The following is a 21,661-nucleotide window of genomic DNA, read 5'->3' as shown; positions in this document are numbered from 1 at the left end:
AATATTAAAACTAACTAGCTGCCGCCATTGTTGTAAACTGAGCTGGGCTGCGCTATGAATTCTGGGACACAGTTTCTTCTTCTTCGGGGTTTAACGGCAGCTGGCATCCTTGTACATGCAGTGCTGCCATCTTCTGTTTCAGTCCGTTATTACACTCTTAAATCCTACTACTTATTCCTGCGTCTTTTGGGATCTTACAAAGCTTCAAACGACACGTCGACTATTAAATTAGTCGTTGACGATTCTGATAGTCGACGTAATCGTGACTAGTCGACTAATCGTGGCAGCCCTAGTTAAATATTATTCGTTTTTGACATTTTCCATTAAACGGTTCTTAAATTTAACTTCATATCTGAGTGTTGGTCAGTCTCATTTTTTTCCTCACGTTTAGTTGACTAAGAAATGAGTCGCCAGGAACATCCTTGGTTGATAGCCTAATTTATACTCAGCATGTGTTGCCATTCACCGATCAGGTGTGACATTATGACCTGCCTAATTGGTTGGATCGGGCTCTACGGGCCAGCCTTCGCTCTACATGTGCATTAGTGAGCCTTGGCTGCCCATGACCTTGTCACTGGTTCACCATCGTTCCTTCTTTGGACCACTTTTGGTGCTCAGACCAGGTCGACCCAAATTCTAACATCAACTTTAGCTTCCATCTGTGGTGAGCAAAAGTTATATTGCATTTGATAAAATGCAGTCTTGAAACCATCTTATCACGCTAGTTTTGGGCCTTTTTTAATGTTTTTTTTTTTTTTTATATAAATGACGTCTTGAAAGGGTCTATAGATCATAGAAGACACGGCAGTGAGGTCAGGAGACTGTTTGCACACTGACTGCAAAAATCTTTATGAAACCAAAAAACAATCAAGTTTCTAATTACTGGTTGCTGTGAGACTTTTTTCTGTAGCTACTTTATACTATATTTAAAATGTCCATTCAACCATCACGTTATGCTTTGCTTTCATTCTTCAGATGTTACTCTGTCAGTTTCACTGTTGCTGTCAGTACTTGGTGCCATTTTTAAATGAGCATGTGGATGGAAGAGAAAAGGGCTCCTGTTTAATAATCAGGATGGAGCCTCTGAGATAAACTAATGTAATATCTCAGGTTCAGCTGGTTTTATGAATAGTTAGTGGCAGCCCGTGTCTCCCCTGAGGGTCATGATTCATCCTTCCAACTGTTCGGCTGACTGCTCAGCGGCAAACCAGTTCCTGTTGGGTGTGGAGGAGCAGGAATCAGCGGCGTGCTGAAACTGTTCACATGTTTAAACAGCCCAGCCACAAAAGGGGGTCACGGTTCCACAAAGCAGAGGTCATGACTGTTTTAGTTACCAATCATGGTAACATGGCATGGGGAGGGAGGAGCTATATAGGCGAGGGACCCACAGGACATATGACCTTTTAACCCCCCCCCCGTTCCAGAGACGTGAACAGTGACAGGCCAGGCCAGCTGTCAGCTAAAGGAAAAGTAGAGATTTCTGACGGCACAGACCAATTCAACCAGTGACGGAGACGCGCTCAATCCAGATACTGAAAAAGCTGTACCTCATGCCAGGCTCAGTCTGTCCAATCAAAGCAGTGATTGAGTAAAACACCCGATTAAGAAAACTGTCCTCAAAGGTTTCTTTAATGCTAGAGATTTTTCCCTTTCTCCCACATTTCCTTGCGGGGAAAAGCCTGATATGCACTTCTATTGGTCAAAGTCAGCCACATGTGAGGGGCGCAGAAAGGGAACATTGTGATGTTGATATATAAGAAAGCACGAGGTCTCTTAAGTCCTGCTTGCATCAAACAATGTTTTGTGCCACAATCATAAAGTCTATGAAATGATAATAAAAGGATGAAGTGATGTGCGCAGAGGGAAGTAATTATTTAATCCCTGTTGAATTTGTAAGTTTGCTCACTTACAAACTGAGTGAAGGTAACAACTGTTGCTCTCATTTTTTGGACATGGAACAAATAAAATGACCGTCAGTTGCCCTTAGTCTGGAGTATGGCTGGGCTATATCATACCGTTCACGGTAATACTGTTATAACGTTAGGCAATGATAAGAAAATGAAATATCGCGATAGAATATGGGTAAAACGCGCATGCGCAGTGCCTTTGTTTTCATACGCACATGGCGGAAAAAGCATGGCGGTGACGCAGAATGAGAAGGGCAAAAGTGGACGGTTGTATGAAACGGATGAACCAGAACTGGTTTGTAAAAATGCTGCAACTTCAGTGGTGTGGAACTGGTTTGGCTTTCGTCGTCAGATATGCACCAAAGCACAATTTTTGGTAGCGCATGCTAGCGGGCCGTCGTTATTACCGTGTTTTTTGGAAAATAAGGCACACTTAAAATCAATCCTTTGATTTTCTGAAAAAAAAAAAATCGACAGTGCCCCTTCCCGTGTGCCTTATGTATGAATTCTGGTTGTGCTTACTGACCTCGAATCTTATGTGGTACACAGCGCTCAAAAATCTGTCAAAACTGTAGACATAAACTGTACGTGTTGGCCTCCTTCACTGCATGCAAACAACACTCTGCACATAAAATAAAAAGATCCATATTCTTATATCTGCAGCTGTATTTGCACAAGACCACAGTTCAACAACAGCCTTATGCCACTCACATATTTATATCCATTTGATGTGGCTCCCTTACTCAGGACGAACACTAAGAAATCTTCAGTGCAGATGGTTTCTGCAGAAACACACAGCCAACAGTTGATCACAACAAAAACACCCACACCACAGACACACACACACACGTCTGGCAGTTCATGTTGCCGATTGTGGCTGGGAGATAAAAATCAGATGCTATTTTCCTTCTCCTCTGTTGCGCTGCTGCGATGCGGCTAACCACAGGCGGCCCACCCTGATACAAAACACGCTGCTTTTGAAATCAGTGACGATCCTTAACAGAAAAACACCTCGACACGGTAAACTAGACAGATGTTTGATTGTCCCACAGGGATGTGCAGCCTCTGTCACTGTGGCTCCACATCCCTCATCACAGCACAGCCTCAGAGGTCTGTGAAGCCTTTTCAACAGCTTCATGTTATCTGATGACCTCTGGTGAAATGTGGAAATTACAAATGCAGACAACCTCTGTTTCCTTAACGATTACAAATCTAACAGGGCCTGCGGGTCACACAAGTCCCGTGTGAAAATAATAAAGCATGTCTGTATCGGGAAGCTCCACGGTGTCGTTTTTCATCTCCTGCTCCATTCATCAATATTTCCTCTAACCACAAACTGCCTTTTTCTCATTCAGAGACTTGTTTCTGTTTGCTGTGACCTGTTGCAGCTTGTTTAAAGTAGAAGACAATTAAAGTCTCCTCTGCCTGATAGTATGAGACAGATGAGACTTTAATTGTCTAATCTGCAAATGATGAGCAAGAATGAACAGAATGAGCATGCCTTTATTCTGAAAATCCCAGATGTAAACTCATCATGAGAGGAAAACATGACAGATGAGACGACGTACCAGGCAGCGATCCACAGATAATAGGAAAGGAATGCTACAGATGCACATCCACAATCACACACAGAGGAAATCAAAGCCCTCAGCCTCAGGCTCGGAGTCTGCTCAGGTATTCAAAGTCGCCATCTAATTGGTAAAATGCCACTTGGTTACCACAGGTGAATATTTTAATCAACAGTGACTATTTGAATTATTTGATGGGATTTTCTGACAAATATAATAAGGCTTGCTGTGTGGTGCAGACAGTCCAAGAAGTCAGGTTCAATTCTTCAAAGGAAGTTCCAAAAGCCGATCGCGGCCTACTGCTGCTGCCGGAGTCCGACATGACTCAAAGTGGGAAGGCATCAGGAAGTTAACAGGAAGCAACCAGGGCCAAGAAAGCTGGTAATCAGCTACTGAAAAAGCAAATGCAGATCTGCCAGGTCGTCCACAGCACTCCAATCAAACTGGCATCGAAACAAAGCTTACTCCTAAGCACCGACAGCCAATGAGAGTCCCTCACACCGACATTACAAGCTGAAACTTCTCTCACCACCTGTTAGCACTGCAAACAGATCTCACACCTGGGAAGAAGTTTTCCAGTTGGTCTGTTTCCAGTGACCTGGAACTCTGTGTTTTTACCTTTCATGCTTTTTGAGTGCATGGAAGGTAAAAACAAACGGAAATGCTGTTATGCAAGTGGATATGGGACCACCAGCCTGGAGTTTAACTCATACGCTCTGGACACCATTCAGGAAGGCTCAGTTTCAAGATTTTAGTCTTAATGGAGGAAAAAATAAAACTGGAGAACCGATACCAAGTCATGGAACCAAGCTGATTCTACTGCATGCCTTAGATTATCAGTTCTGTCAGCACTGGCAAGTTTTGTTTACTTTCCTCCACAGTCGTGCATTGCAAAATAATGATGTCATGAGCATATGCATTCATAGTTAAGCCTACCTGGTAATCCGTTTCCTCACTGCCTTCAGACAGAGAATAATACACCTGCACTGACACTTTAAACCTGCACAGGGCTACTTTTTACCCATAGAAAATTCATTAGAAAAATCAATTACGGGATTGTGGTATCAATAAAATCTCATCAATCTTCTTTCTTGTGATTGTAGCACAAAGGAAGAGAAAAGAAGAAGAACTCAGGTTGTTCTCTGATGAAGCTGCAACTTAAAACTGACAGTCACAATCTGCCACAATAATAATAGCATAAAATGTCACAACAAAGTGACCATGATGATCTCTCAGGTCAGACGCTGTCAGATTCATGGGAGGCAAACATGCCTTGAAATGAAATGCAGATTATCAGGAAATGTCTTCAGTTTGACTCTTCAGAACTAAAAGTGTGTTTGTATTGTAGTATACATTATTTAACTAGAGAAGAAGAAACAAAACTCAGACTAACAAAGCCTGAGCAACAAAACTAAACTGGAAGCAGCAAAGACGTGATATAAAATCAGCTAAAGTCAGCGAGGTCCTCGGCTTCAAAGCAAACACTCCTTTCACTTTGCTTTCACACTGCCTGTGGTCTTTGTTTCTGCCTCCTGTGGAGTGTTTTCACAGGAGTTCACACCTTCATGAGGCCAGGCAGCAGCTGAGCCACCATCCATCCCACATGAACACAAACCTTTCTCAAACCTGAAGGGGAACAAAAACGTCTCGGCGTCCGGCGCCACAGCGCTCAGACCGATAGCGTAGAGCAGTGACCTTGACACACAGAGTTTCTAAAACATGAGATTAGATTTGCAAGTTTCTCACAGCGAAGAGCTGACAGGCTGCTCAATAAGCTGAGCTCAGCTGGCTGAGTGGGGAGGACAAAAAGCCCAACTTCAAGGCCCTTTATAGGGGAAAGAGGTAATGGCCGGTCCCTGTGGGACACGATTTGATTTAAGGGCCGAGCTAAACTCAGACCATTGAGAGGCTCAGAGGAGCTGCAGGGGTACTCGACGGGGGAAAGTCTAAAGCAAGAAACATCTTCTCCTCAAGAGGAGAAAATCAAAAAGCCAGAAAAACTGAGCTGTCCCAAGTACCTGCACACAGTCAGAGCTAAATATTTCAGTTCATCTTCAAACTCAGCCTGAGGTGACTTTAAACAACAGAAGCTGGTCTAGGATCTGGTGTGGACAACCACATGAAACCTCACGGTTCATCTGTGTATCACATTACAAAACCCCAGTATCCCACATCAAAGGTGTTCCTCGTGTTTGCTTCACATCCTAATTATTACTGCAGCAAACTGAGCCAAAACTGAAGCTCAACCTGCAGCATGATGAACACTGCTGCACCCTTAAACCCCAAACTACAGACAGGACATGAAGGAAGTCTGTCTGCAGGGTGGGGCGGCTTACGTTCAAGTGGCAGCAGGTAGGACTGTAAACAGAAACAATGCAGATTAATTGAAAGCCTCTCTCTGATGCGCCGACAATATGTTTTCCCCTCAAATGACCTTCAGTGGATTCTGAATGTGTTTCAATTCCAGTGCAGAGAAGCAGCAGATTTCTGAACTCCATTAATCTGCTACTGCAGATTTCTGCAGGTGCTTCCACCATCTTTGACTTTGTTAACTCAAAGATGCCTGCAACAAGCTGCCAACAGTTTTTCATAACACATTGATCCAAAACAGTTTCAGCCACATCTGTCCATCTTAAAGACAAATTATCACCTAGTCATAATTCTGTCACCTCAAAGATAAAAAGTCACCTAACAAGTCCACAGATACATAATCTGAGTGGATTTAACCTGATATAACAGAGAAGAAACATATTAACAAAAAAAAAACAACACAAAAGTTTTTTTTTTTCTTTTGTAAATAACTTCACTGAACACAAGAATCCTCGACAAACCAGCTGGTTTAAATAAAGTCATGTAAGGAGTGGGTCTAGGACAGCCGTTCTGAGACGTTTGCGCTCAGCATTAAAGCTGCAGCTACTGTAAATACCACCATGAACGCCTTCATGTGGGCTGTTTAAAGTTGCCCAGTTACAGACCAGAAAAGCAGTCATGCTCACTTTATCGCCTTCTGTTTACATTAAATTGGCGGAGGACTCAACTGATGCACCGATTGTAACTTCAACTCCTACGTTTACCTCTGTGCATGCTGCAGACTCCTCTCTGCCTCAGCACTGTTATTTATCATTATACATACATAACATTATTATGACTGATTACATCTGTAATGCAGTTGAAGTCTGATTACACCAGTCTGACATTTATAAAAAGTCATTAAAAAGAAGTTTAAAAAGTTTGATACTTGTTTGATACTTGATATAGATTATCAAGTATCAAACATACATTCAATTTACCATTTAATTTTTTCTTAAAATAAATTCCAACACATAGGATCCATATGAAACTTGTAAAAAAATGTGCTGCTTCACATCCTCGCTCCTCTTGTGTTTCTGGGCACAAGCTTCTTCCCACCTTTAACATTTAACCTTTCCCTACTGAAAAAACCTTCCCCTATATTTCCTGCTGAAATCAATACATCACAAAACTAAAAGTCATGTAAAAAAAAAAACCACCCACGATCATTCATATGTGATAGCGAATATGAGAGCAGACACAGGCCTAGAATCACCAGCTGCAGTCCAAAGTGGTGGAGTTGGAGTCTGTCAGGATGATCAGCATCCTCTCTGGGCAGCTGAATGATATCATGAACTGCCACGACAGCAACCTGCCACAGGGCCTTTAGAGAAAATGCACGACAAGAAAAAGCTGGAACCGGCTGCTTAGCTGTGACTGAACTTTTTAATCAAGTGTTGTTTGGATCCTGCATGATAAATGAAGATAATAAGATGAAGACAAAAATGCTAAAAGGAGTAGTGAATTATAGTGCAGTGGACCACCCATGTAAAGTTTGTAAGTGGAAAACAATGAAATAGATCTAATATCCCACATGAGGGACCCTGAAGCTCTCTGCATGTGTGGCAGGATTCACCTCACACTGAAGTAGGTCAGAGAATTTATTGGCCTGGGGGGAATCTTATTTTACGGGTGTTATATTCAGGTAGCGTGTTTTTCGGTGGAGGGGTGTTTTCCCAGACGGAGCTGAGGGTGAAGGGAGGGGGAAGAGGCTTCATGTTTCAGGCAGGCTGGGGCAGGAAGATGACGGTGCTGAGGTACGGTGAGGACCTGCAGGAACACTGGCTCTTTGTGCTGCCTCCTCCGAAGCGCATCGCTGCGGGTCCATCCCAACAACGCAGCACTCAACACGGCGGACGACGACCACTTCCTATCGCTGACGAGTCCCAAGAGATAAAAACATTTCCGGCTGAGCTGCAGCCTGCAGGTTCAAAGGCTGAGCTTTTTTCCTCTGACATCTGACCCGAGAGGCAGCGTGAAAAACAGCTTCCATCAGGCGATGAAGTGAAGCCCACTGGGTCAGTGTGTTAAACCCGATACGCAAGATGAGCAGCCCGCTCATGGAAACCTCTTCCATCCAATCCTGTTTACTGGAAGCGGATTTCTTTAGCCGTTTTAAGAAGTATTACCAAATCTCATGTCATGAAATCATTTTTTTTTTAAATCACCCAAACTAGTTATCTTGAATTACACTGAGGCTTATCTGGTGACATGTTTGTTGTAAGAATGTCAACGATCCATGACCACACCTTGTTTTCTGTGTGTAACCTCCATCAGTGCGAGTCCATTATCTGAGTGCCTCAAACATTCCTGCAGAGCTTCAAGGCTCTGTAAATCAGAGGCGTTTGGACTTGTCGAGGGTCTGCTGGGTAAAAAGACTGTGTCGCAGGAAGAGCCTGAACACGTCCGCTGATCTTTATATCTCAATTTAACCCGTGTGAGGTCCAAGGCATCAATGACGAGGAGTAACCCTAACCCCACTGTTTGAGAAAAATAAAAAGGCTTTTGGGGAAAAACTGAAATAATTTTTAGTGTGTGTTAACGGAAACTTTTTCTTTTTTTGCCCCAAATGCTGGGTTGGTTTTCGGGGTTTGGATCAGGGGGTACTGAGACCTCACCTTAAATCCAGTTAAATGAACACAGCTTATTCCACAGTTGCTCTGAGGAAAAGAGTACATTTATCTCTATCCTAACATCACGTGCAGACCAGCAGAGGTTATGTCAGGCTGTGTCTTGCTTCTGGCACTGTCAGAGCAGCAGTTTGTCAGATGAAAGCTGTGATGTGCTGAGATTAAATGTTTTTATCTTACAGAATAAAAATAATCAATGCAGGAATGTGTTGAATAATGTTGGGCGTTTCTGCTTATTTAATAGGCTGTTTATGGAGATGATGATAAGTGCGCATCACCAAAATCTCAAACACTGATTCGCATCACAGCATAGTGCCATTTGGGTCATCCCAGCAGGGGGTTGATCTGCTAATCACAGAGAGAGGACTGCAGGCCAGGGAGAAAGCAAACTGCTATAAACCCGGTTAGAAACGGGTCATTCATGAGGGACGTTACAGACCAGTATGATGAAACATGATGGCATAACATCACAGTCTGAGTCAGCTGCTGGGGTGAGGACAATTTCAGTTCAGAGACAGGAACACGGAGCAAAACATCTGGAAAACTGACCAAAGATGGCTGTGCTGCGACTGTAGTGTAATTGAAGTGTTTTCTAAGTGATTTTCTGCTTTAAAAACAGTTGAGCAGGACAACCTCCTGTCTGGTGGACTCCTGGTTCTAACTCCTGCAGAACCTTTATGGTTCTCCAACATGCCTGAGCACGTGTTCTTCAGCCTCGCAATATTTCACCTTTGTGTCAAACACACCCAATCACACTCCTCCATGGCAACAACATTTCATCTCTGCTGTGTGTGATTCAGCCTCCAAAGTGTGACTCACTGAAACAACAGCCACACACTTATTTATCTCCATTGTTACCAAGTTGCACTGTGGCAATCGGAGCAGACTGGACATGAGATCCAGGGTCTTATTTTCAAGCCTTCTGGTCATGAAGACTGACCAATCAGGGCTTTTACTGGATTAAAATGGACCTTTGAGGGGTGACTTATTACGACTGGTCCACATACAGCCAAGGCTGTGTCACATTACCTCACAGAAATCTGTGTATTTTTAGATATTTCATTTAAAAAATATATATATATATTATTTTTATCCTCAGGTAAAATAGTAGGAAAAGGGGCAAAACCTCCAGCGGGAGCCGACATTTCTGAAGTCTAACAATGAAGCACTGAAAGCCCGCAAAGCATTTCAGTCCATAATAAATCCCGATCATTAATTTTGAGTTAATCCAAGCTTCGACAGATGACATTTTACTCAGCAGCTTCTCCTCTAAGACTTACAAACCACAAACAAAATCCCAGTGAACCTGATATAAAGCCACTGAATTATAATGTGATTGGAGGAGGAACCCTGCATTCATGCAGACAAGCTTTTAACACCTTTTTTTAACACCACTTCATTTACTTCACTGCTGCAGGAAAGCAGGAAGCTCTTAACTCCTTGAAAGAAAGGACCTCTTTAACGTGTAAGTCTTCAGGTTTTGATAAACTAAACTTTTTTACCCTCTGACTTTTGTTCCAGGCATTTTGTTCAGGCAAAGTGATCTGTTTATTACACTTTAATAAAACTGGAAAAACAGGACTGTTGTACAATTTTCTGGCCAGCAGTGAGAAACCTCACAGTGTACAGTGTAATAAGAGCTCACGGGAAAGACAGAGATATCTGTGGCAAACAGTTTTGTGTTGTTACACTTCTTTTCTGTGCCATTGCCATCCTGATGTTAGGTGTGACACTAGCTGTGACAAATGAGGGGTAGACAGTGAAGCCGCATGCTTACTGGCTAACATGTGACTTTAAGTCATTAACCAATGAGCACCACCTGGATAATCCTCCTTCCTAACTGTGAAGGCGCTTCCACACAGGAAGTGAGTCGCTCGTAGTGAGTCACTCGTAGTGAGTCACTTTGCAGCTCACTCTTTGTTGCTAGCAAGATATTCCTGCAATTTATCTAATCACTTTGTGTTGTGTGGATTGATGGATCGATAGAGCTTGATATAATCGTCATAGCAATGATGAAAATGTATTTTATTTCAAATAATATAATATAATGCATGCATAATGCAAATAAAATTGGTCCTAGCATAGAACCCTGTGGAACTCCATAATTATTCTTGTGTGTGAGGAGGACTCCCATTTACATTAAGTTTAAGACGTTGTGGCCTTAATGATCTTACTTTGGTAAAAGTCCATCTGATGCTAAATAGTCATAACTGGCAGCAATAATAAAACTACAAATCTACTAACAGCTCAGTAAGAAAACCAAAGTAGGTTTAAAGCCTATAAGGAAATCCTGAGAGGTGACGCACTGACCACAGGACCAAAACAAACAACAGATTTCAGGAGGAGCTGAGGGACAAAACAGGAGTACAATCCAAACCAGCATCATGACAGCCCACAACATCTAAATGCATTAAACATCACCACATTTTACATTTAACCCCAGGTTTCTCTGAAGGCTAGAGAAAAGCCCTCACGTGGTTGCAGCTCTTGATTAAAGACACACAAAGGTCCTGGTATACATAGTTTTGGGGGGGGTTGTTTGTTTTTTGGTCTTTTATGGAAACCTTCAACCACAAACTGACACTTAAAAACTTTAAAATAAAGATCTGAGAGTTTGAACTAAGTTTGGAAAAACACAAGAGGGTGAAGACAGGGACTCCAATTAAATGTGCATCCAAAAAAGCTCTTACTGCTGCTTTTATTTACTGCACTTTAGCTGTCTTTGTGAACTGTTACATACTTGTTTTATTGCATTTGTTTTGCTTTTTCAATCATGGACATTTTAAACTGCTGAACTAACAGATGATTCTGCTTTTCTCTGTTTTGCTGTGAGTCTGAACTCAGAGGTTTATTTCAGCTGAACACAGACTCTGCTCCAAACCACACACACAAACACACTCTCACACACAGTCACTGCAAGGACTTTTTAACTGACTGAACACACACACACACACACACACACACACACACACACACACTTGAGGACAAATGTTTCAGAATACACCTTGATGGAAACCCAACACCCCTGTCCCCCCCCAACAAACCTCGCTCAACACACACACACACACACACACACACACACACACACACACACACACACCATGTGCTGCAGACTGCTGTTGGATGTTAGAGACTGAGTGTGTGTGATCTTACCATGTTTGCAGTGTGCTGTCAGTCGCTGTGTATTCCAGTTTAAGACCATTTTAGCTCCTCTCTTCCTGTCTTTCCGTCTGTCTGTCTGTCTGTCTGTGTGCCGTGTGTCTCGCCTCCGGTGAGGTCTGATTCACTGCAACTCTCAGTCTAGCCTCTCACATGTTAAGCCCCGCCCACCAGCTGCCAATCATGCATCTCTGGATCCTCCCCTTGCCCTCCTCACCTCACCTCTCCTCTCTGTCACTCTCTGCTGGCAGAACTTAAGGTACATCAACAAGATTCAAGTTACAAATGCTGCAAATAAATAATTGAAATACCAAACAAAGTTAATCCAGTTTCATCACAACCTGCAGAATAAAACCCAGGAAAACCCAACAAGGAGCGGGTGAGGACGGATCCTCTGTCAGGGGAAATCTTGATAGCTCCGGTATGAGCAGGTTTATTTTTCTGTATTGTGTTCCTGAGACTTAAAACAGTTTGATTCAAAGACGCAGTTCTAAACCAATTCCAGCTCATTTTAACTTCCCACACAGTAAAACATGATTTTTAGTGCTGTGTCAATGTGACTTGGACCTTCCTCAGAATGTGACAGGCCTGTTTTCCAGTATTACCAGCTATAAACACAGCACACCGATGAGACAGTGATAACTGTAACACAATATACCAAGCTAACTTTATCTCTTTTAATTTCTTTAGAGTGGACGTGTGCCGTTTTTTTCCACTTTAAAACTCTGATAATACAAACAGACGCAGTTTGTTCTAAAGTCTTCTCTTCGTTCTGTATCAGGAAAACGCTGGTGTTGTTTATCAGCCCCAACTCCATTATGATCAGTTCGGTTTTACTGATAATGGCAGAAACTAACCTTCAGCCTTTATGTATCATTTTACTTCGCACTGAAGAATGATACTGACATTCCTAAGCTGGGCTCTGTATTTGTATTCAGTTACTTGTTTGTCCTGATTTGTCCTTATTTTTGTCTCGTGTCTCTTCATGTTCTGTCCTTGAGGCAAAAAAAAAAAAAAAAATTAAAGGACCTCTTTGTTAAATAAAAGTTTAAAAAAGGTCAATTTTGTTGTGAACAGACATGAAGCAAAGCCCCTGTGAAAAGACTCAGTTTGGTTAATTTTCCCAAAAATAAGGCTTAAAAAAGCTTCTAACTCCTCAGGTTAAGTGTTGTTTTAATGAATTACTTTGTAATGCATTACTCTAATCACATTACATTTTCCACTCGTGCACTAAAGTAACAAAAGTTACCTATTCAGACACACATTAAGGATGCACTGGGATAACCAGGAGTTCAGCATCTTGCGGCACAGACCGGAGGGAGTGTGGATCAAACTTTCCGACTAACAGACGTCCAACAGTCACCCCTAAGCTTACAGCACAATTCCCAGGTGGTCTATGATGCGAGTGCTAAACAGGCAACATCCCACTTTGGTTCCAAGATCAGATAAGATCGAGTGTGCTCAGGGTGCCCGAAATAATATTCACATGTTGAATACAGTAAGCCAAGACAGACAATATGCACACTCATTTTCTCAGACGTCGTAGAACGTTTGAGTAACAATGCAAAGAATTTCAGTTACTCACACTCTCTCTCTCTCTCACACACACACACACACACACACACACACACACGGCAAATGATGAAAAGATTTGTTTTAGTTCCACCAGCAGGTCAAAGTGTCCACAATGAAAGCAACAGACATGCTATTTGTTTTTATGTAAACCCAGAGAAAATGTGTCCAAGAACACGGACGATCAATGAATGCTCTGAAATATTCGGCTTATTTATCAGTCCTGTGATTAATCCTTTTGCTCTCCAGTCTCCTCAAATTTTGGGATGTCTAGTGTTTCTGACAAGTATTCACTGAAATCAGGTATAAAACAGCTGCAGATGAGTCCATCAGCTGGCTCCAAGCAGTAACCGAGGGACGCTTGCATCAAAGTCCTGAAGGATCGTTTTTGGCTCCTGCTGCCACCGAGGCTGAATGTGGTCACTGTTAAAAACATCTGCCTTGTGAATGCACAGTAATGGCTGAACTGAAGGGCACTAGAGGCCTCTGCTGAATCCATTACTGCCCTAACAAGTCCCACATGTGACGCTGCACTGCTAACAGTTTGCCGGCTGGGAACAAAGACCCATACAGAACTGTACTGACTCCCACAGCCTCCAGTCTGAAACAAGTTGATGGTCACAGCTGGAGACAAACAGCTGCTGCTATCATCACAGCGAAGAGACCTCTGAGTTTGGGGTCGGGGGTCAGAGATAATGTATGGCAGTGGGCTAGTGAGATGCTGAAATGGGCCAATGCCTGAAGCAGAGTTCCTGCTGATATAGGTCACCTGGTGACAGCTCAGACTGGACCAGAAACCAGCTGATGGTGACAGCGATGAAGGCTTTTCCCAAAGTTCTCAAAGCTCGAGAAGATTAATGTGAGTCATTTTTACAATTTCTAAGATGTTAAAGTGACTAAGCCGGTCATGAATGTCACACGATTCAGTTTGATAGTGAGAGAAAATGGAAACACAAAGCCTAAAGCCTGTTATTAGTGCCTGATATTAGACTCCTGCACAGTGCTCAAACTGTTCACTGAAGCTGGACTCCACAGAGAAGCTGATGCACCACTGAGACCAGCATAGGGTCGAGGGGTTTGTGCTGGTTTCCAGGGTGCTGCTGGGAATATGTCTGTGGTTTCCAGGAGCTGCAGAGAAAAACTGCTTTCAGAGCGTCCGTGTGTAGAAAACAGAGACAAACTGGCAAAGTCACAATGGCTCAGGCTCTGAAAGGATGACATGGAGTCCCCCCACCACCAACACTACTACCCGGACGTTTATGATGGGAACACTGGGGACTCTGCCAGGGTCTCCTCGAATTCCCAGCTCTCCCTTCAAATTAGATTTGTGGCGACTGAAGATCTGCTTGCGTCATTCATCATGTATAATCGCAGGCAAATGAAAAACAAAAGAGAGATGCCAGAGCAGAACCAGCAACGGGCTTTATTTTTAACCTTTCAGTAAAAGAAAAATCATCCTTTACTTTGAGGTAACTTTTAAATAATTTGATCCAATCAGAGAACGGTACCCACCTGTTTGTTCTGAGCAGCATTTCCCTACATACAGACTTTACTTGCTCGCTCTTATTTTGAAAGTTGGTAACCAGCCAGCCCTACCCTTTCCAGTGTTTCCCACCAGCAGGCTGATCAGGTTGCTGTTGTGACAGTCTGATATCATTCAGCTGCTCTCCAGAAGATTTCTTTACTCGTAGATTAAAAGAGTGCAGCTGGAGACCATAGTTCAGGTTCGGTCCACTCCTACTTAACCTCCAGAGAACAGGTTCACCTGCTGAGCAGAATACAGTCTACCATCACTACCTGGATCTGGAGTCCATCCATGAACTGACTGAAGCAGCAGTTGAATATTGATCCTCTAGTTATTGTGTGCATATGATTTATTTACACATAAATACACTACAAAAGTTTCCTGTTGACTAATATACTACTCATTTAAACTGGAGAGAAAAGGAAGAAAGAGAAAACAGTTAAAACTGAAGAAAAGGACAAGGTTTACCACCACAAACTATTTCTGCAGGAAACACCAGATCATAACATATCCGAAAGGTGCGCAGGTGGAGGATACAAGCATCCATGCTCTATTAGCCCCACCTAATCTCCCCACCTTTTTTATAACTGATGAGGGATTTAGGCAGGTCTCACACATATCCCGTTTCCCTGTGTCTTGGAGGAGTATTGCTTAGTTATCTGCTAACAACACAGATCAGGAGACGTGTCAGGATCTGGGGGGCTCCTCTTCTAAACAAATGCCTGAGGGGGGAACAAAACCCCCTCTCAGCCCCTGTTACATAAATGTTCCTGCAGCTTCACTTGTTCTCTCATGTCTGAATAAATGCAGGAACTTCTTTTATGTGAAAGTCCTGGCGGCGATGTGACCCGTAATGTTTCTGCTGCAGCACACAGAGACAGTCAGCGTGAGTCATTCACAGCACAGCAGGCCCCTGTTTAGCAGCTCTGACAGCCCCTCTTATGACCAGAGGCCAAATATCACCAAGTGCCGTGTCTCTACCTAAAATGAACATGAATGTAATCGACACCTGGGTTTTACCAGCAAGTGAGAACAAACGGTTAGGAGACTACAAGAAGGAAAATCTGTAAAAGATTTAAATTTGGGAGGGACCACTTTTAAAAACCCACACACGGTCCACAGTAGGGCTGCCACGATTAGTCGACTAGTCACGATTACGTCGACTATCAAAATCGTCAACGACTGATTTAATAGTCGACGCGTCATTTGAAGCTTTGTAAGATCACAAAAGACGCAGGAATAAGTAGTAGGATTTAAGAGTGTAATAACGGACTGAAACAGAAGATGGCAGCACTGCATGTACAAGGATGCCAGCTGCCGTTAAACCCCGAAGAAGAAGAAGAAACTGTGTCCCAGAATTCATAGCGCAGCCCAGCTCAGTTTCCAACAATGGCGGCAGCTAGTTAGTTTTAATATTACTCTTATTATTCTTTCTGGGTCACAAAATAAACGTTTAACATATTTTCAGGCGAGAATGTAGCTGTGTAAACCTCAAATATCTGCTCAGTTTATCAAGACACCACATATTTCCAAAAGCGCTCCGACGTTTTCAGACACGTCTGTTACCCACTAGCTCGATAGTTAGCCGGGGGCAAGGCTCACTAGAGCCGTGAGAACACCGGACTCCCGGCAAATCGTTTTCAAACCCACCGCCGTCTTTCGCTACTCAGGTTAAACATATATAAGTCACTTAAATAACTTAAAATGTTATTGTTTGGCTTTTTTAGTATTTTATTTGTTCCTGAGTAAATCGGTTTGGCTGAGATTAAAGTTATAGTTTTTACACAGCTGAATAAACATCAAGCAGACAGCTGATTATCAGAAGTGTGAGATGCTCGAGAATATACTCCGGTGTCCTGTTATATTTTATATAGCAAGGAGTTTATTAAACTTCACCGAAACAATCTGCAAATTTCATTTAAATTTAATAAACTATCATCTTGTCTTTATTTTTAGTTAGCACATACCTTAAACACTTAAAGCTGTAAGCTAATGATAGTTATATAAGAGCAGATGCTGCTGGTGCAAGAAGCTGTACGTCCAATGGATGATGATCTGACTAGTCGACTATCAAAATAATCGTTTGTGGCAGCCCTAGTCCACAGGAACACTTTCACTGAGTCTCCTCAATGGTGTGGTGCTCGTTCAACTTGATATTTTTATTGTCAGGGAATGGATGAAGAGGCAGGGAAGCAAACAGGATAAATAGGAAGTCTGTGTATCTGGTTAACTGTTAAATGTTGTCTCTCGGTTGCCTCGGGATGTTAAAGTCCACGAGGACAGCCTGACCTTGAAGGTCAAATCCATGGTGCATAACCTGATGAATGGGGGGGGAAAAGACCATTGTTCTCCCTCAGGCCTGGAAATCTGTGGACTCGTAAAATGAAAACTGCTGCCATAGCTGGAAACGCAGTTTTCATAGCCAGAAATGTCCTTCACAGGACATCAGAGTCAGTTTGAAACTGAAACTTAGTGTCTCTGAATGTGTTTGAGGGGAAACAGCAGAGCAACAGCAGCCACGGTGGAAGCCTTCTAAATGACACCTGAGAAGACTATCATGATCAGACAAATTTTAAGATAAAGTGAGGTTTTAAATTTTTAATGACATGTTCTCAAAACCTTCCGATCTTAAATCAAATCAGAGAATAAAATATCTTCTGTTTACAGTAGGATCCCAGATGGACTCCAGGGTTTTGTTTTTTAACGCCCATGAAAGATTTCTGCAGGCACTGAAAATAAGGCTCCAAAGAAGAAAAAGCCCAACAGTAAATCTAAAAAGTCATTTAGCACCAAAGGAAAAATTCCATAAATATTAAAAAAAAATAACTACATGTGGACCAACTGTGATGACGCACAGTCACATCAAAAGCGTTCTTAATTCAGAGTCCAACTCTGCTGCTTCAGAACAATCCCAGACAGATTTCTTTATACTCATTTGTCTTCTACATGCATCAAGTTGGTTGGTTTTTAAGGTGAGGGGCTCAAAGAGAAAGCAGAAAAATTGGCTTGTACCAGACTGAACTGAAGGGCTGCAGAAAAATTATTTTGGATACTTTGGATAATATCTCGCATGTAGAGTAGGAGTGTCTGGCACTACTTCACCTGCTTCCCAGGTGCACAGAGCTCCAACAACACTTTGAGGAAAAGCAATATTATCTGACCGATGTATTTCAACTCAAAACATACTGCAGACAACATTTAAAACTGCAGTGCTATAAAGTAGAAAAATGCAGAACAACCAATAATATGGTTTCAGCAAACAGATCCACCAATGAGGCACCAACAAGGATGAGCTGGACATAGTCAGTACCCTGACTATCTGCCACCCAGATTTTCAGTGGGTACTGAAAATCTGGGTGGCACCTTCAGGTAGGGCTGGGCGATATATCGAGTTTTTTAAAAATATCGATATATTTTTATACGAGATATAAGATGTGACAATATCTTTTATATCGATATAGTCTATGTTATGTTATAATTATAGTTGTGGAGCCACAAGTTTGCCTCTCTTTCGTCCACTTTTGTCTTTATGCAACGTTAATCCGCCTCGCCTCTCCTTCACTGAACACAACTCCCCCTCCTGCCCCATCGCTTCACCTGCAGGCAGCGACAAGATGGACACGGCAAATCTCCGTTAACGAGTTACTGCGCATCGCCCCGTGCGTGGGGCTGGACGGCGTCAACGTGTTAACGAGCTAACCACGCTAACGCCATGCACGGCCTGAAATCCTTTCATTTTCTCGAAAATTGACAGCGCGCCTTATGTATGAATTCTGGTTGTGCTTGATGACCGCAAACCGATTTTATGTGGAACACCGCGCTCAGCAATCTGTCAAAAAATGTTTCAGTATGACTTTGGTAAGCTACGGAGCTGCACCGGCTTGATGGATTGTCGGAGCGTTACGGCTACCGAGGAGCCTCGCGGAGTGATACGCACTGTGCTTCAACGTAATATTACCGTATTGTGTGTGTATAAGGACCATAAATGGCACCTGTTAAGAGACGTGGTTATGAAGCGGATTTCAAACTCCAGGCTGTCAGTCACGAACTTGGGAACAGAGCAGCTGTGAAATCTGTCTTTGTTATTATGCTCAGCGTCTTTTAGTTTACATTTTGACTGCACAATTGTGAGCTCTTTGTTATGCACAAAACCAACATAGTTTTCTTTTATTTATGGAGCATTATTATTTAATAAATGCTCATAATTTATTTTTGAGGAGTTTTTTTCATGTACATCTATGCTGTATGTTAATAAAAGTGCCCGTGTGACATCTGGGACACAGCTTTGACTAAGAACTCTCTTTTTGTTCTTACTTTATGGCTTTAAAAAAAAAAAAAAAAAAAAAAAAAAAAAAAATCGAGATATATATCTTATATCGCCATCCAGCTAAAAAATATCAAGATATGAATTTTGGGTCATATCGCCCAGCCCTACCTTCAGGCTTAAGGACAGGAAGCGGCACACAGGACTCCGACTCACTGGTGGTTTATGCACCAGGCAGGAGAAACCTCACACCTGTGACGCCTCAAATCAAGACTAGTTCAAGGCTTCAGTGATGTGCAAAAACAAAGATGCTTTAGTGGCGTTTCAGAGTAAAAAGACAGTTCAAGATCATCATAACTGGCCCTCTTTAATAATCAACACTAAAATAAAGAGGTATAACATGAAATAACAGTGACACAATTCCACTTTAATTTTAAACCGCACGCATGACCACACCGTGGCCCGAACACAGGAACCGTTATACGCCTACTCCTGCTTACACTTACACTGTCACATTGTTACCGGGCCACACGCCTTCCAGCACACCCTCTCACCTGAGACAAACAGGTGAGCTCAGCAGACCTGCACATGAGCACACAGAGCATCAGTCAGCGTCAGTGACTCATGACCGCAGAGTACACAGCTAAATAAGACTGCATGAATGGGTGTAGAAGCTTTCACTGGATTAGTTGAGACAACATGAACGGGTCAGCAGACGTGGATCAAACAGCTCCACCTCCAGCTCGGGCTTCAACACATTCCTCAGCACTGAAAAAGGTCCTGCACCCCATTCCTCATATACAACAAAATAAGAATCCACAGTTTTTTCACATTAAGAAAATTTGAGGTTTTCACCTTTGACCAAAGGGAAGAAAACTGTGCCAGAAACTGTCTTTATCCTTTGGTTTACCCAAACCTAAATGTATTTACGTATTTATCAAATGGGCAGAAGTGGCAGTAAAATGCAGACTTAAATTAGATACCAATCAAGGACCAACCATGTTAAAAACACTCTCCAAACACTGATTTTGAGCCAGGAAAAGACTAATCACGGTTATTGACATCAGTCCGAGTCAGACTCCAAGGCATAAAAGTCCAGACTGAAGGACTCGAGTGTTGTAGCTTAAGTCTAAACAAACATTTTGCTGGCTGTGCTTTTAATACACATACAGTAACTGGAGCTCCATCACCTGTGAGTAATTCAGTGCCGACCCATTAACCGTGACCCTGACCCTGTGTATGTGTGCTCGGCTGAAGAATGGTGGTCCACACAATAATAGACAGCTGCTTCAGCACATAATGAGGTTTCTGTGATGGAGACAGTTGATGAATGTTTCCAATGTGACAAACAAACACACCCGATGGAAGGAGAACAAAAGGAAGATTAATGTGAATCCTGTTCAAACACTCCTGTTTCCATCAGGGTTAAATGAATCCTGTTTACCTTCCACATCACACTCGGCTCCGCAGGGCCTGCAGCGCTCAGTCGAACGCTCACAGAAGACGCAGCGCTCACGTGACTGCACAGCATACGGTTTTATTATGTTTTCCTTCAGGCTGTTGCATGAAAATGACATGTTTCTCCAGTTTAAAATCTCATCAGTCACTCACTCAGCTCCGACACCAGAGCCCCAGCTGCACAAACAGGCCTCAGATTATATTTGCACATTATATTTGCTCCTCTGACATTTTTAAAACCAATTTAAAACCAATTTCTGCTCTTTCGCCTTTCGCTTAAAAAAAAAAAAAAAAAAAAAAAAAAAAAAGAAAGAAAGAACGAACATTTGTTTTATGTCATTTAGCATGTTATCTTATTCATTTAGCTGTGCACCACTCAGGTGAACATCTGTTTATTTTAAATGTGAATTTTATCTGTTTACTTTTGCTCATCCGAGTTTGAGAGTAAAATATTACTTATTTTATTTAAATTTTCCCTTATTTGAATTTTTTTTGAAGTTTTGATTTGAGATTAGTTTTTACCTTGATATCCACTTTCTTATACAGTATGTCTTATTTTATATTATTGAAGTACATGCCATTTTATTAAGCTTTTTATTGTCTTAACTGCTGTGACTGAGGATTTTCCACCTTAAAAAAAATTATATTGTGTATTTGTTTATGATATTTATTTATTTATTTTAGCAAAAAGCTTTCAACAAAATAAACATTTTCCATCAGAGCTGTCAGGAGGTTAAAGGACACTCAAACATAACTTTGGGTAATTGTTTTCTTATTTTTATGTCTTTCAGGATCATGTGACTCTTCTTCCCCACGAGTGCCACCTACTCGTGGGGAGTAGGTGATGAAAAAACTGTGATCAAAAATCCACAAAGAACATTAAAATTATAAAAGGCAAAACCCTGCAAAGTTGCAAAAAGGTCACCTGATTAATGCAGCAGAAAATCATTAATCTGGTGATTTAGTCCAAAGAGTGGTAAGATAAATATTTGAATTCAAGCTAACTATTTCATGACAGAGCGTGCTCTCAGTGCTCCTGTTTATTTTTTAGGTGATGGCTACACACTAGACCTCTAATATTTAAATATCTTCAGTTTGTCACAGAGCAAATTCAAATTAATTTGACTGATTGAACAAGTATTCTTGGTGTGTGTGGTTATAACTGCAGTAGTAGAATCAAATTCATATAACCAACATTTATATAAATCACCTAATGTATACATGCACAT

General features: G+C 42.0%; 1 protein-coding gene across 2 annotated transcripts in view; it reads right to left on the bottom strand.

Annotated features, from left to right (window-relative positions):
• The window catches only part of plekhg4 (pleckstrin homology domain containing, family G (with RhoGef domain) member 4), an 84,305-nt gene that overhangs the window by 33,045 nt on the left and 29,599 nt on the right, over positions 1-21,661 (bottom strand). Inside the window, exon 1 of one of the 2 annotated variants that reach the window (XM_084926858.1) lies at positions 11,608-11,754. The exons of the other annotated variant lie outside the window; for it this stretch is intronic. Within the exon in view, the coding sequence (XP_084782984.1) occupies positions 11,608-11,610 (3 nt within the window). The 5' untranslated portion in view covers positions 11,611-11,754. Of the gene's footprint in view, positions 1-11,607; positions 11,755-21,661 lie in introns of those variants that run through there. 2 annotated transcript variants of the gene reach the window in all.

The sequence above is a fragment of the Perissodus microlepis genome, chromosome 1, assembly GCF_051167445.1.
Source record: "Perissodus microlepis isolate ML-2025 ecotype Zambia chromosome 1, ASM5116744v1, whole genome shotgun sequence".
NCBI lineage: Eukaryota > Metazoa > Chordata > Actinopteri > Cichliformes > Cichlidae > Perissodus > Perissodus microlepis.
The sequence above is the reverse complement of the archived record's forward strand: the minus strand, read 5'-3'. Positions and strand labels throughout refer to the sequence as shown.